Genomic DNA, 15,504 nt, shown 5'->3' with positions numbered 1-15,504 from the left:
GTACAACATCCTTGACATCGCCACCCTAAATGCCTATACCTTTTTCACGACTCAGCACCCTGAATTCAACAGAGGTATCACTAATGCACGACGACTCTTCCTCAAAGAGCTCTCAAGGGAACTTATCACACCACACATGAGGAGTCGACTGGAAGGCTGCCCACAACTGCAAACCCCGATCATTGAAGCAATGGGAAGGTGTGGGGTGACAAAAGCCACAACCCAGCCACAGGACAGAAGCACACAGGGCCAACAGAAGAGAAAGAGGTGTCAGATCTGCCCAAGTAATAAAGATCGCAAAGTCAGCAATAGGTGTGGGAAGTGCAATGTGCCTGTGTGCAATGATCACAGCCAAAAACAGGTAGTCTGTTGCAACTGCATGCAGTGAGGAGACAAGAAGGCAAAACAGGGACTATCACATGAAAACCTTCAGCAAACACCGACACTTACCTGCAAGAGTATAGAAAAGAGAAAGGAACCGTCAATGACCGGACATTTACCCACATACACATAATGAATGTTCACATTGTTCTGTTGCTGTTCTGTGCAGTATTCGTTTTTTAATTATCAAAATGTTTAAAATCTGTAATAAAGTGGAAAATAATAAAATTTCAAACATGAAATCATTCTTGTGTGGTCCAGAATGTAATACAGACTATAGTACAATTCATTATTCGTAACCAAAATGTCAAAAAATGGCATGAAACACATTGATTTTTATAAGTGGGTCAAAAATGACCCACTTATGGAAGAGTGTAGGGTCATATCACTCATGCATCCTAGGGTTAATCAAAAGGTACTTAAAAGCCAATGATAGCATCTTTATTAAAGCTTTGCAATGTTATGCAGCAATAAGGTTAAGTTAGCTGAATACCAGAATCTAGTGAATGGCCAGGTTATTCCATCAATGGATTTTTTCTTACCTAAACGCCTGAACATATCCCGGGATGATTCATAGGACTTCAACTGTTAAAGGGTGGTTTAAGGAGTGCAAGGAATCATTTTCACATGTGAACTGGGCAGCACAGAGTTTTGATCTTAACCCCAAGTCTTTGAGATGTGCTGAAGAAGACCTTATAACTCACTTATTATGAATACAAGATCTTGATGAGAAATTAATTCAAATCTGGATGAAAAAAAAAATGTTGAGATGCAGCATAAGCACATGGAAACAATGCATTAACAAATGTACACCACAAAGTTAAAGGCAGCCCAACAAAATATTAAACTGTGCAACTTTTCTTTTTGGCCAGGCAATATATTTTTAATGAATCCAGAAAAGAATCTTAAATACTAAGACTGGTTTTAATTTATGTGGAAGTTCTCCAAATAACAATAAAAATTTAAATTTCAAAAAATATTTTTTTATTTTAAAATGATATTGTTTGATTATAAGAATTTCTGATTTGTTTACATTTACAACACTTTTCTTTTATGTTCCATGGGCTGCTCCATAGGCCACTACAGGTCAGCCTGACATGAGGTATGTTATGGAAGATGAGAAGGTGAAAGAAGGCGTCATTGAGAGATGGGGTTAGTGTGAAAACTGGGGCTAATATCTTTTAAGAGTGCATTTGTACTCCAATATATGATAGCTTGATTTGGTTATAGGCAAAAGGCCGCAGGGTGATATTTTACATTTCATGTGAAATTAAGTGTTCCCCATGGAAATGAATGGACAGTCCTCAGAAAGATATAATTACAAACCTGTGCGTGTGTGTGTGTGTGTGTGTGTGTTTGTGCACCCTGTGATGGACTGGAATCTTGTCCAGCATGTGCTGCCTGAGATAGGTTGCAGATCCATCTGTGACCGTTAGCAGGATAACTAGTTGTAAGATGGATGAATGGATATTTTAGGTTGAGCAATGGTGTGTAGAATACTTTTAAGAGGGGAGTAGAGAAAATAGGCTCCATAATTCACAGTCTCTGGGATTCTTGTAGACTGTCAGTCCTTCCCTGGTTCAGCTCAATGGCAAGTGGACAGTTTTTAAAATAGTAAGCTATGATTATGAAACCTATAACCTTGGAATTCAGAACATTTTCAGCATGGATGCCGAAACACATTTGTATATGGGAGATACAAAAATGTAGCTCAGCCTGGTGAGAAACAGCAATTTTTAGGCTGGCCCTGAACAATAAGGAGAACAGGGAATCTACTGAGCACAAGAGTAATTTAAAAATTCTAAAACGGTGTTTGTTTACATGTAAATTCATGTAAATAAACACTTGTTAATCCACCTCCCTTGCTATCTTGGGCCATTGAATGCGAACATTGTGTAAGTAAGTGAAGGCATCTCTGTCTCTGTCTGTTCCAGCAATATCAAGAGTTGCCAAATGAATAATCCATGCTAACAGTTTTTTGTTCTACGAATGTTTACCAAACATTACAATTAAAGTGTGGAGATACTCAAAGTGTCCAGTTTTCCTGATGTTCCCAGTATACTATCCCAATGCTACTACTATAACTACTAGTACAACTAAGATTAATAATATGAAAACAGAATAAAGGCATAGTAGAGCAGTGGGTAGCACTGTCACTTTAAACATAGAAAATTATGGCTTCAAGGCTAGTCGGTGTGTTTGTAGTGTACCCATATAGCATTTTTTTTAAATAACATTATAAAACAATATTTTTCGACATTATTGCATTATACGGATGTTCAGGAGATAATATCATGCTGAGCAAACCTTGTTAAAAAGTTAAATTGTGGAAATAACATTCCATTAACATTCTCTGCTTTGAGAAGAGTTTCGCATAAAACATTCCCTGTTAGCTGGGATAAGGCTGTTCCTGAAATGACAGGGGGCCCGAAAAGGACTTTTCTGGGGTTAAATAGGAATGAGGTTGCTGACATTTACTTGTGTGCATGGCTAAATCTATACCTGATGCATGGTATTTAGACATCAATATTGATGTCTAATACCATGTCAATCTTTCTAAACCCACTCTGAGACAGGAAGGCAGTCTAACATAATCCACATTTGAAACTATTAAGAATAATATGATACAGTACACTCTGCTTTATAATGATTGAACCTGCTGCAAAGTAAAATCAAACATATGAAGAATCGGTTACTGGCAACGGTATTGTTTGTATGCTGTCCATAGAATTTTAATTTATCTACAAATAGTATTAGAATGTACTAATGTTTTAAAACATTGTTCAGAAATCTGTTCAGAAATGTTCTTTGGCCAAAATCCTGTTTTGTCTTTGAAGACTGTATTTTTACAAAGGAAAATAGTTTGGTTTTACTGCTAAAATCGAAATCGTGATTTAACTGTAAAAATGTGATATTTTTGCCATATATTCCACCCCTACTGTGGGATGTGCTGGACAAACAGGTCTGAATTAATGAACTGTTTTTTTATCATTTTAACGAAATTACCTTTATGATTTCTAAAAAGCTTCAGTTTATTATTTTTTTTCCTTTTAATATCACAATATAATTATCAGAGTAGTTCAAATTACCACTAAACAAAAAGATGGTTTGTGCACTGTGCAAAATTTAGATGGCATACAATGGCGGCACCAATGCCATGCACAAGCACCTGAAGTGGAAATGCACAAGCACTATTCTGGTTGATGGACCACTAGAAAAGGCAAAACCACCATGTCTATTCATGTTTATTAAATTACCATTAGTACAGAGCAGGGACGTTTCTAGCTATTGAAAAGATCAGGGGCTAAGTCAAGTTTACCTGAGGCTTGACTATTTTTTTTTGAAGGAAGATTGGCATCAGGCTTAAAATACTCTGGGCTAGGCTTAAAATACTCTGGGCTATAGCCCCGAATGATCGGACCTTATTTTAATATCTTTTGTCTTGTAGCTGCTGCATATACTCATTATTAAAGCTATAAAGTTAGCTGCCTGTTACCTTAGAATCTCCACTGAATAAGTGTTAAAGAAAACATTTAGGGTAAAATCTGGGCTTATTCTACACTAATTTATGGTGCCCATGTGTAAATTCGTGCTCGTTGGGCTTGTTTGGACCAGTGTCATTACCATAAATCTGAAATTGAAACAAAAACGGAAACTAAATAAAAGAAAATTTGTGAACTGAAAAAAAGAAAGCTATATTTACCAAAAAACATGCTGGACTATAATCAGCAAAAATACTGCCACACAAGCAACATCTTTTTATCTTGTTTATTCACAATTTCTCCTCTTTAAAAAGATGTAGTAGTTGCTAAGCTGTCCCTTTCTTCACTGTGATTTATAACTCTACGTATCCCTTTCTTCACAATGTGACTGCATGCTTATCACTTCCATGATTTGCCAAAAACAGTAGCATGTAGCACTTCATTAACTGAATTTAATAAGCATAGACTTTATACAGATGACTAACTTTTGGGCAGCATAATATGTATCTCATTAATATTTCAGACACTGCTTATTGAATTCTGGGTGGAAAATAATGTCTATATGGCGCTGACATCCACTATCTAAAGCCCGCAATAACATACAGTTTGTTGGTGTCAAAATAAAATTAATTTAACTTAAGCAATAAATTTGATTTTCTGCAAGACAATGAATCATTTAGATTAATCAACCAATCAGTAAAATAGTCAATAGATTAATCCATAGAAAAAAAGTCATTAGTGGCAGCCCTATTCTATGCCTCGACAGGTCAGGACTGTTTGAGTGGGACCTATACAATATCAGGCAGGTGGTTTTAATGTTATTTTCAGGGTCAATCCCTGTCTTGTTCTGTTCTGTCCATCTCGCTATGTTCACTGTTTGGTCAGTGAGTGTCACTGGTCATCTTGTATTGTTCTCAGGGTTTCTCTAGGTTTAACCTCGTTCACAGTCCCCTTTGTTTTCCGTCTTCCCTGGGCTGCCGCATGGCTGAGTGGACTGTGTGTGTAGCCAATTAACCATGCATCGCAATCCAAGGTCAGGCTCAACGTCTTTGGACATTTTGATAGAGTTGGTGTCAACTCCATGTTAATCCAGTTCCTTGTATTTATGTATTTTAATCAATCCTTTTGTCATTGTCACCTTATTTGTATCCAGTTTGTATCAATGTCCTGTATTCCTTGCATCTCCTGGTATCTTTCAGTCCCTAAAGTTTGATGAGAGGTTAATGACTCACACCTGCCCCTCGTCTAGATGTCTCACATGGCTGTTTAAACATGACTGTTTATACTGTAGTCTTCATTTATTTTTGGGTTACTTACCTGACATTTTTAAGATTCCTTCTGGTCTCTTTTGGTTTCTACATGTTTTGGTTATGTAAGCAATAACTTCCAGAATTCCAGAACTCTCTTGGAAAAAAAACTTTATTTTATAAGCCTATTGATTTTATTGTCCAAGTCATAATGAGATTTATTGCCATCCTGTGTCTTATAGCAGTTGTATTATGGCATCTGTATTTGTTGCCTTGAGGTTATTCTGGGGAAAAAAAAGTTATACATATATTTGCTTATTATATCCATCCGTCCGTCCGTCCAACTTTCAACTGCTTATCCAATATTTCACTGATCTACTTGGTGAAGAGTTTGTATAAGCATAAATAGTAATAAGCAATGAAATCATTTTCTCTTGTTGTTTTGTCAAACTTCTTTGGGAGTTCCTATTTTATCTATCCATCCATCCATCCATTTTACAAACCGTGGGGGGCCCAGAGCCTATCCTGGAAGCAATGGGCATGAGGCAGGGACCAACCCAGGATGGGGCGCCAGCCCATCGCAGGGCACACTGAGAATAATCTGTGGTTGTTTAATAATAGTAGGTGTATAACACTGAATCATCTGCAAACAGTGTGTGAACAGGTTAAGTAAGGTGAAGTAATAAATCATTCAGATTGAGGAGTGGCTGTGTTTGCATATTGAGTAAATCTGAAAATGTTTTCTCTGCTAAAGTCAGATTGTTTTACTTTTGATTTGTTCTAAGACTTTTTATAGTTTTTCAAAGTCTGCCATATAAGTATTGATGAAAATGTGCCAAAGCACAATTTAATAATCTCGTAGTCCTGAAATCTAATGCACGAGTACTCCATGGACTGGATCCCAGTCACAAGGAGCACACAGACACACACACACAGACACTGGTTTGTGATTATATCTTTGTGGCGACTCTACATTCATTTCTGTGGGAAAAACTCTAATTCCAACATGAGGATTTTAACCCCTACCTAGCCATAACCTTAACTATAATAACTATATAACCAAACAAAATGTAAGACTTACGGCATTTATAGTTTTTTAATTGCATTCACAGATTTTTATCTAATTGAGGTTATCCAAATAGCATTCTGAAAAATGTCTCCAAAAGTAAGGAAGTTTCAGGTTTTTACCATACTTTGGACATTTTCCTGCCTATATGTGATTTATGCAAACCCCTCCAACATACACACACACATGCACATGTAGGGTATACCTATCCTTATGGGGCCCACTCATTCACTTTTATTGGAAAAATGCTAACGCTAACTATGACAACCTTAACTCCCACCCAGCCCGAAGCATAACCATAAGTAACCAAGCAAAATACAAGAGTTTTTGCATTTTTAGTTTTTTCATAGCAGTCACTGATTTTTGTAAAAGACAGTTATAATATTTATCACGTTATGGGGACATTGTGTCCCCATAAGGATAGGTATACCCGCTCACACACACACACACACACACGCACACAATATATATATACATATATATATTTTAAAGGACATTCGTAGTTCGACTAAGCCATACTTCTTTGGACTGTGGCAGAAAATCATAGTACCCAGAGGAACCTCATACAAAGGACACCTGTCAGAAATCAAACACAAAAAGGCAGCATGAAACCAAAATGCTACCTACTGTCCTTGCACAGAAGCATAGTTCTGGTCACATAGACAAATATCTACCATCTCCAATCCTGTTATGCAGTACAGGGTCACAGATAGCCTAATCCCTATACCAGGCAACACAGAGAGTATAGGATGCCAGTCCATCAAAGGGCGCACATCTTTCTGTTGCATGCCTTTGAACTGCATGAAAAAATTGAAGTACTCGGAAAAATCTCATGCCACACACAAACGTGCAAACTCCTCACATTCAGAGCATGGGGCAGAATTCGAGAGGTGAGAAGCAACAGCACTACCCACCGAGCCACTGAATCCTACCAAAATATCATGACTTAAAAAACAAAAGACAACAGCTATTAATTTCTGATGTTATCAACAACATCTTGTTTAAATATGCTTATTTCCTATGCCTAGGAAACATGCCTGTTTCCTTCCAAATTTCCTCCTGCATGTTATAAAATGTATTATGTAATACACTTTCTACGCGATGCTTCAGACATTCCATCCAGTTCACTCCTTCAGTTCTTTTTTTTATAGCATACCCATTACCTTCGTGTGGGATTGCTGCCGCATGTCATACTAGTACACTGTCGCAGAAAATCTCAGTAGAATATTCCTTATCTGTACCACTTGAAGACGATCTGGGAAGCTATGGCAGCTATTCTAGACAGATCACAGAGCAGAATATGTATTCAGTGCAGCTTTGTTTTCCAGCGTATTTTGTATTCTTAAATGTGCCTGTTGTGAGGGCACAGAGAGGAAAAGCTACTGTCAATCAGAATTTTAGAAGTATTGTATCCAGTTGTCAGGGGAGGCCTGGGCGTCCACTGTTGTACTTTCTCTGCAGAGCTACAGGCACACTCATCTAAAAGAAAAGGAAAGAGATGTCAACAACTGAAATCTGCTCACCTTCGGGTACGACAGAATTACTTTAGTATAGTCTTGACCAGCCAAATAACCTTGGAGATTTCAACTGAGTGCCATTTAATCACAATTATGTTGAATAGTTATGAAGACCTGAAAACTTGGTTTCTTAACATTTAGCCAGAAGATTTGCTACAAAGGTTGTCCAGTAACATAATTGTTGATTTACAGAGTATTTGCTGAGTATCTACAGTGTGATTTGTGTATGATACCTTTTTCTTTTTAGGTCAATGTACATACATGTTAAAATTACCCAAAATAATGGTAAATAATGTGGTAATTTATTATTTTTTTTTTTTAAGAAATCTGTTTTAAATGCAAATCTTTTTCATATTCTAGTTACATATGCTTGAATATAGTTTGCTAAACTTGTCTTTAAATCAAAATCTGTATTCCAATCTCAGAGCCAATTAGAGCACTTAAAGTCTTCTTAATTTTTTTTAAACTTTTCTTTATTTCCACCCAATTCAGGTCTGAAAGCTGATGTACCTCTAATTAGGCTCCATTAAAACCACAAGCATTTTACTGAGAATCACTACAAACTCAACCTAGGATCCACATAAGACTGTTACTTGCTCATTTAAATTGAATAAACTCTGATTGTCTTTCACATGTCAACATATATGTATTTTGTATAGATGGTGGTTTAACACAGAAAACTGATAGATAATAGATGAATATAGTTCATGGTGTGGTTTTCATATTGCGTAAAACTAGTTGAGGTTGTATTTCTATTCAAAGATATTTTATTCTGTTTGGTAAATGTGAATGTTAATATGCTTAATTAATACGATTAATCTGTAATATAATAAGATTCTATATTTTGCCCAGCAGTCATAAGATATGTTTGAGGCAGAAGATTGAAGAAAGTGTTAATGTCATGACTTTCCGGATGAAGGACTTTCCGAACCGGAAAATAAAGAGGGGCAAGAGGGGTCAGAATGGGAAGCACAGATCAGGAGGGGCACAGGCGGACAACAAGAGGACTGACGAAACAGATACTTAAAAACAAAGACTAATGAGGGGCAACAAGCAACACGCATGGCTCAACAGGCCACATTAGAGAGGAGACAGAAGGATCGTGCGGACCTAACAGGGCGGACATTACAGTTATTGTTTTACCAAACAGAGCTGGCCACTCCTGTCTGTAACCTCAGACAGTAGAACAAATTAGTATTAAACGGATTTTATAATATTCATCATTAATGAACTATCAACTATAATTAAGTACTTAATTTGATATTATAACTAATAATTTATTATGTTGCTATTATTTTCTTTTAGCTTTTTTATTGGTACAAGCAGACGTCAGAGTGACTGAATGGGGTTATTTTTGCAGCAAATCTCACATAACCAGCTCTCTGTAGGCACCTCCTGAGGTAATGAAGCTAAGCTTAGTGCATTTAACGAATTGGTAGCCTGCACTACTTAAAATGTGCCAGCTGTGATAATTTAAAAAAACTGATGCTAAATATGAGAAGATGTAACTCCAATCTTTAATTTATTCATGGAGCACTGATGTACAATCAAGTTTAAGTACAATTTAGTTTGTGTTTAGTGTATCACTTTCATCTTATTTCAGTGGGGTTTTTCTAGCTTTATCTATGCCTACCTGTTAAGACCTGTGTGTAGTATGTTTTGCATTATTCTCTTATTCAGATAACTTCCTGCTTTAGGGCTTTTTATAAAAGAACATACTCTGGCTTTTATTCTTGAACACATCTGCTTATTTGCTTCACAAAGCCTTTAATCTATTTCTGTGGACCCTTCCATTTCTCAGATTATTGCAGAACACTCCAAAAAGCCTCCCGGACATTTCAAAAGGTGAAAATGGGCTAGTGTGGCCATTATTTCATTAGCAGCTAAGTCAATGAGTGCACAGGTAATAATCTCTAATATACTATATTTTGAGTATAACATTACTGTGATGTACTGGTATACCCCTTCATTGTGTCCTGTGCATTGTGGGATAGGCTCAATTGACTAAGCCTGGATAAACAATTATGGATGGATGGATGGATGGGTTACTATACAAAAAACTAAGTAAAAACATATATCATACTTCTTTCATTTTCACCAATATTACCATAAATACTAAATTACTTTAAATATCACTTTAAAAATAACAATTTAAATAAATCATGGATTCATGTTGGTTTGCACATTCTTAAATATGTTGTTCTTTCCTTCCTTTTTTAATTGTCCTAGACATTTTTCAAATTAATTTTTTAGTTTTTTCTGTTTTTTATTTTTAGTATCATTTCACAATAGTACTTCACTTGCTTTCATTCAAGAAAAAATTAGCCTTTCTTCTTAGCAGACATTTTAAGAATGTGATCTTTATATTGCATTTCTCCAATCATAATAAAACTGCCTCTAATTCCAAGGTATTCCTTTCCATAATGTGGTGAGTAAAGTGTGGTATTCCAGGTTGATATTCACACATTTGCAATTTATCAGCAAGAAACATGCTTTTCTCTGCTTGGCACTGAGTAGAGCATGTCATGCAGGAAAGGCTGCTACATTAGCATTAACAGCATGTTGTACTCTGTACAATATGTAGAATGCATGTTTGGGTTCTGGTAGATATATTCAAATTCAGACATTGCAACTGTGGTCATTTACTCAGTAAATACCTTGCAAATGTGCAGGCTGAAAGTTTATTGTAAACTGAACAAAACTGTCTGTGAATACTGGTAGTATGACTTGAAATATCACATTGTTCATCTACCATTAATATCTCTTTTTTTTCTAGGAGAGAGTATTATTACAATGTTCACGGTCTACCTGTAAACACATAAAACAACATGTTAACCTTACAGCATGGAAGATGAAGAAAGTTGTTTTAGCAAAGTAGGGAGGGTTATAGATATAATGTTAAAAGCTTCTCAGCAGATTTACATCAGGCCTTCAGAAATGGGCAACAGAACCGATGGCGTATTTAGAGACCCTTCTTCAATTATTCATTTATTTTATTGCAGCCATATTTTATAAATGGTTTGCAACATTTAAGGTCAGTTAAAAAAAATGAGGGTAGCTCAGCACATTTACATGCGCACTAAGAAAATCAAATTACTGTGTTAGTCTAACTAAAACCAGGCTTACTTAAAATATCTGAAAAATTTCCATATTTTTGCTGTTATAGTATATTATACAAAATATGTTATTTCTTGTTATGCTGTCCTGATTCTGTTGAATCTGTTTTTCTGACCAGATCGAAACCTTGTGTCACTTGATTTTTTCATGCACCCATTACTATTAATTTTATTATTAATTTTTACACCTACGATGTAATAGGTAAACTGGAAAAAGCCCAACACTAACAAGCTGAAAGGAGCCATATCGCCACCTATTGTAGAGGAGTCGGACATACTCTGGTCAATAAATTAATTCCTCTTTCGCGCAAGTAGGACAAGGGCAGCAGTCTGATTAAATGGTGTAGGCGAGCTAAAACTGTAGATCGACTTAGCTGTGCATGTAAACCCACTGAGTGAGTAGTGTCACAGCCTCTCCCAGCCAGTCACCTCCTCTGTGTGTTTCCATGTACTTCCCATGGTCATACAAGGTTTCCTCTCACAGTCCAAAAACGTGAAGCTATATTTAGTGACTCTAAATTGCCCACAGTGTGTGCTTATGACCTAGTGAAGCTCTGTGTTTACTGAGATAAATTCAGAGCTTTCCATGACACTTACTGGATGAGTGACTTTTCAATCGGGATGGATAAACACAAAGCAAAGTTTTGTATCAATGAATAAAATCTTTTATTTAAGCAATTTATTTTCACCACAATGGAACAGGATCTTCATTTGTTTTACTGTGAAATTTAAGTTAGTATTAGTGTGACGTGAGAAACTTTGTGTTGTTAGGGCATGTAATGAGTCATTTCGAGCATTTATTTAGATTTATCAAGTTCATTGGTCTTGAAACTGAACTTGAACTTATTTCAGTATATATATTGGCACAGTTACATTCACTTCAAAATAATTTTTTAATTTCTTGGTCTTTTAATAGTTTCAATATACATGTTCAATTTTTTTTTAGCTTTGTGTTAATTATATCACAATTAGGCTAAAATATTCATCTATCCATCTTCTGTACCCGCTTGTCTTATTCAGGGTCAAAGGGGTCCAGAGTCTATCCTGGAAGCTATAGGTGCAAGGCAGGGTATAACCCAGGATACTCCACACTCACACATAGACACCTATGGGCAATTTGGTAACTTCAACACACATGGAGCCATAAAGGGGACTTGAATCCAAGACTAACTAGTGTCAGGCAACAGTGCTAACCACTGCACCACCATGCCACCCTATAATAAAATTAATTGTTAAATGACAATATTCTCTTTAACATTTTTAAGTAGATTATGGTCCCTTTTCATCATTAAAGCAATCAAGAACAACATTTTATATCTCCCCACACCACTAAGAAAATTACAGAGTAATATTTACCCTTAATGTAGTAAGTTAATGTGGAATTATGAATGTTTGGGTAAAATCTTTAATCTTTTAAATCTTTTGACAAGGTCATTGATTAATTCAGTATTACTAGCAGGTTAATTTGCTCAATTTTCTTTAATTGTTTGTAATTTTTTAAAACAGTTCTATAATAGCATGATGCAAGCAAATCATCTTAAGGATTGTGTTTTAAGATATGTAATAAAAATGAACAATTTCTGCTGTATGTTTACAGCGAAATAGTAAATTGTCATGCATTATGTATCATATCACATACAGTAGCTATATATTTCAGACCTAGCTATTAAGCATTTATATTCCTTTGTGATAACAAGAGATCCAATATTAACATGGAAACATCCATTTATTACTATATATATATATATATATATATATATATATATATATATATATATATATATATATATATATATATATATATATAGAGAGAGAGAGAGAGAGAGAGAGAGAGAGAGAGAGAGAGTTGTATTTTGTGTTTTTAACATTTACGTGTGCAAGTATAGGACGTTTTCTGAGAATTCATGATACACGAGAAGACAGAGGAAGATGCATTTCCAGAGCCAGCAGAAGCTGACATATGTCAGCTGCGAAAAGAAGCATGTGTTACTTCACACTGAAACCAAGGATTCCACCTCCAGAAAAAAAGTTCTGATTCACTGAGGTAGCTTCCCTGCCTGCCTTGAGTGTCCAAAATAGTTTGTTTTGAAATCTCATGGGAGAGGAATCCTGACAGGCGGGGGTGTTAGGGGTTGGTCACCCTGGGAGATGTGGGGGGTGGGTATTCAGCATTCAGGCTCTGACTGAGGCCATTCATGACTAAGTGTTTTGCTCCTGGTTGCATAGAATAGCAGTGTAGCACTGAGTCATTGCTATTGTAGGTCAAGCACGTTACACGACATGTCATGTTAAGCACATAGCAGGCACCGGTCCCAGGAGATTCAGCAGATTTAATTATATGTCTTGTGGCTGTTTTATGAGCTAGGAATTAAATGAGTTTGCCTCTCGGCAAGTTCTCCCTTCTCCATGGTCGGTTTTTGCAGCTTTTTCAATGAAAAGGTTCATCCAGGCATACTGATGATAAAAAATTGGCATGAAGACTTCGAGTGCTGGCAGATTGGGGATGGGGGCATTGGCCTGGATAATTTATTTGTTTTCATGATGGCTTTTATTGGTTGAATATACAATGATGTGCTACCTAGGTGGCTGTTCCACAGAAACTGTGGGCAGTATTTACAAATTAAATTATTTACTGTGTCAGGTTGATGCTTTTATGTAAGATGGCATACAGCACCTGTCTTTTTTCATGTTGTCCATTAAAATTGCAGCCTTCTATCTGCAAACTCAGCCAACAGTTAATACAGGTGGTTCTTTTGTCTTTCATAAACATTGTTTGCTTTTACTATTATGCATTATAGTATGTAACATTTAAAATGGATGCATCCTGATTATGTGTGGACCATAAATAATTCAAAAATGTTTAATTTAGTTGTGGAACACTAAATAGTGCTGTTCAGCTACAGAAATTTAAACTAGTTTTACAAAATAAAAATTATATAAATAGTTTTCTATCTCAAACAGTAATTGCATGGAAAGAGTGGCCATGACATAAGAGTTGAATTATCTGTTAGCTGTATTAACCTTACTTTCTGTATGTAATTCTGGGTGAAGTAAAATGCTAAGTTGACCTTTTTTCTTCTTTGTCTCAGAACTCATGTCTAGTTTGCCAAATCCGTAAGTACGTGCAGCATTTTCTGTAAACCAGCTTGTTTTGAACTCTCCTGTTTTTTTTTTTTTTTTACTTTACGTTAAATTCCATTTACATTCCATTCCATTCTTCCCATCTGCTTTTTTGAAAGCCATCACCACTTCCAGAATGTTTGCTGTCCTCCTTGGAGCAAGTCTTACAGTCAATCACTATGTTTACATACATGCACATTAAGAAAATCGAACTACTGTGTTAGTTCGACTAAAACCAGACTTTTAAAGTATGTGTAAACTTGTTAGTCCGACTTAAATCATGCTAAATCGAATTTCTCTCAGTTGGACTAAGACACCCAGATGATGCGATTGCCAATCGATTTACTCAAACTGGCCTAGGCACTCTGCGCGTGCTCCACAGTTCCCACCCCTGGGCTTTGACCCGGGAGTAACAGAAGAAGCTTGGAGCATAACAGAGGGCGTAGGGCATGTATGAAATGTACAGCGCTGTAAAGCTGTCCAATTCACCACTCAGCTAAAGGACGCTTTTCCACCTCACTGGGTACCGTACCTGTACTTTTGGTATGTCAAAAAGAATGGGCTCTGACCCTGACATCTGTCTGTCTAATCGTTATTGATAGGTAGCAAGACAGATGATGATGTGCGTGTGTCATACAAGCATACTACAAGTGAGTAATAAATCAGTTAAAAATCTTAGTTCAGCACCCATGATGAGAAATGTAAAAAATGGCCAAAATTCAAATGGATGGTGTATGATTTCTTGATTTGGGGGGGCGTTATTCAGGATTGCATGAATTCAATACTTGCCAGGCAACCTTGAAGCTCAGCTTATATGTGAGGTTCATGATGCTTTAAAACATGCTTTTTTATGTGTTACAAGATACAGTACTTATGGTTTGTGGATAAAATCTGTTTGATTATTCAGAATGAGCACCGCTTCTGTAGATGACACTGAATAAGCCATTGTGTCATTTTAATTTGTAACTGAAAGCTAATCTCAGTATTTGTCTTTATGGACTTTAATAATGTGCCACCCACTTTGGGGTCTGTCAAAAGTTTGAGCTGTGTAACAATAGTTTTACAGGCAGACTTGTGTTTTTGAGAAAACCATCATGCATTATTTTCAAACTTATCTGCTTGAGCAATTGAATAAAAATATGAGGGTGGGTGTGGGGAGGCTCTTCAGTGTAATGCCATCTAAGTTCATTATCAACATCATTGTTAAAAAACTGGATTGTGAGACTTTATTAAAGATTTTGAATCTTCTGAATTATTGGAATTAGTAATTCATTTTGATGGCATTTCTTCACTATGCAGAAATGAATATACATTCTGCAGATTTCTCCAGTCAGAGCAATAAAGAATATACCCATCTAGGGTCACATGGCAGGGCAGAAATGGGATTAAAACATTACCAACTTGGCACAGTAAAACAGAAGGGATGCCCTTTTTATTTTGACAGTAAAGTAAAAGTAAAACTATCTTCAGCATTGTCTCAGAGAGGACAGTCTACTGGGCACACAGAAAGGCCATTTAGCCCAGATGGGAAATGTAAAGAAATATTTACAGTGCTAACACAACAAAGAATAGATG

The 15,504-nt window shown here is 36.2% G+C and overlaps 1 protein-coding gene across 7 annotated transcripts in view; it reads left to right on the top strand.

Annotated features, from left to right (window-relative positions):
- Positions 1–15,504, top strand: part of LOC125751913 (protocadherin-9) — a 180,531-nt gene that overhangs the window by 49,616 nt on the left and 115,411 nt on the right. The window contains exon 3 of one of the 7 annotated variants that reach the window (XM_049031364.1): positions 1,458–1,483. The exons of 5 other annotated variants lie outside the window; for them this stretch is intronic. In XM_049031364.1, the coding sequence (XP_048887321.1) occupies positions 1,458–1,483 (26 nt within the window). Of the gene's footprint in view, positions 1–1,457; positions 1,484–8,548; positions 8,814–15,504 lie in introns of those variants that run through there. One more of the 7 variants, XM_049031383.1, reaches the window with a different exon arrangement.

This window comes from Brienomyrus brachyistius, chromosome 1, assembly GCF_023856365.1.
Source record: "Brienomyrus brachyistius isolate T26 chromosome 1, BBRACH_0.4, whole genome shotgun sequence".
Taxonomy (NCBI): domain Eukaryota; kingdom Metazoa; phylum Chordata; class Actinopteri; order Osteoglossiformes; family Mormyridae; genus Brienomyrus; species Brienomyrus brachyistius.
Note: the sequence above shows the minus strand (reverse complement) of the source record. Positions and strands in the feature narration are given on the sequence as shown.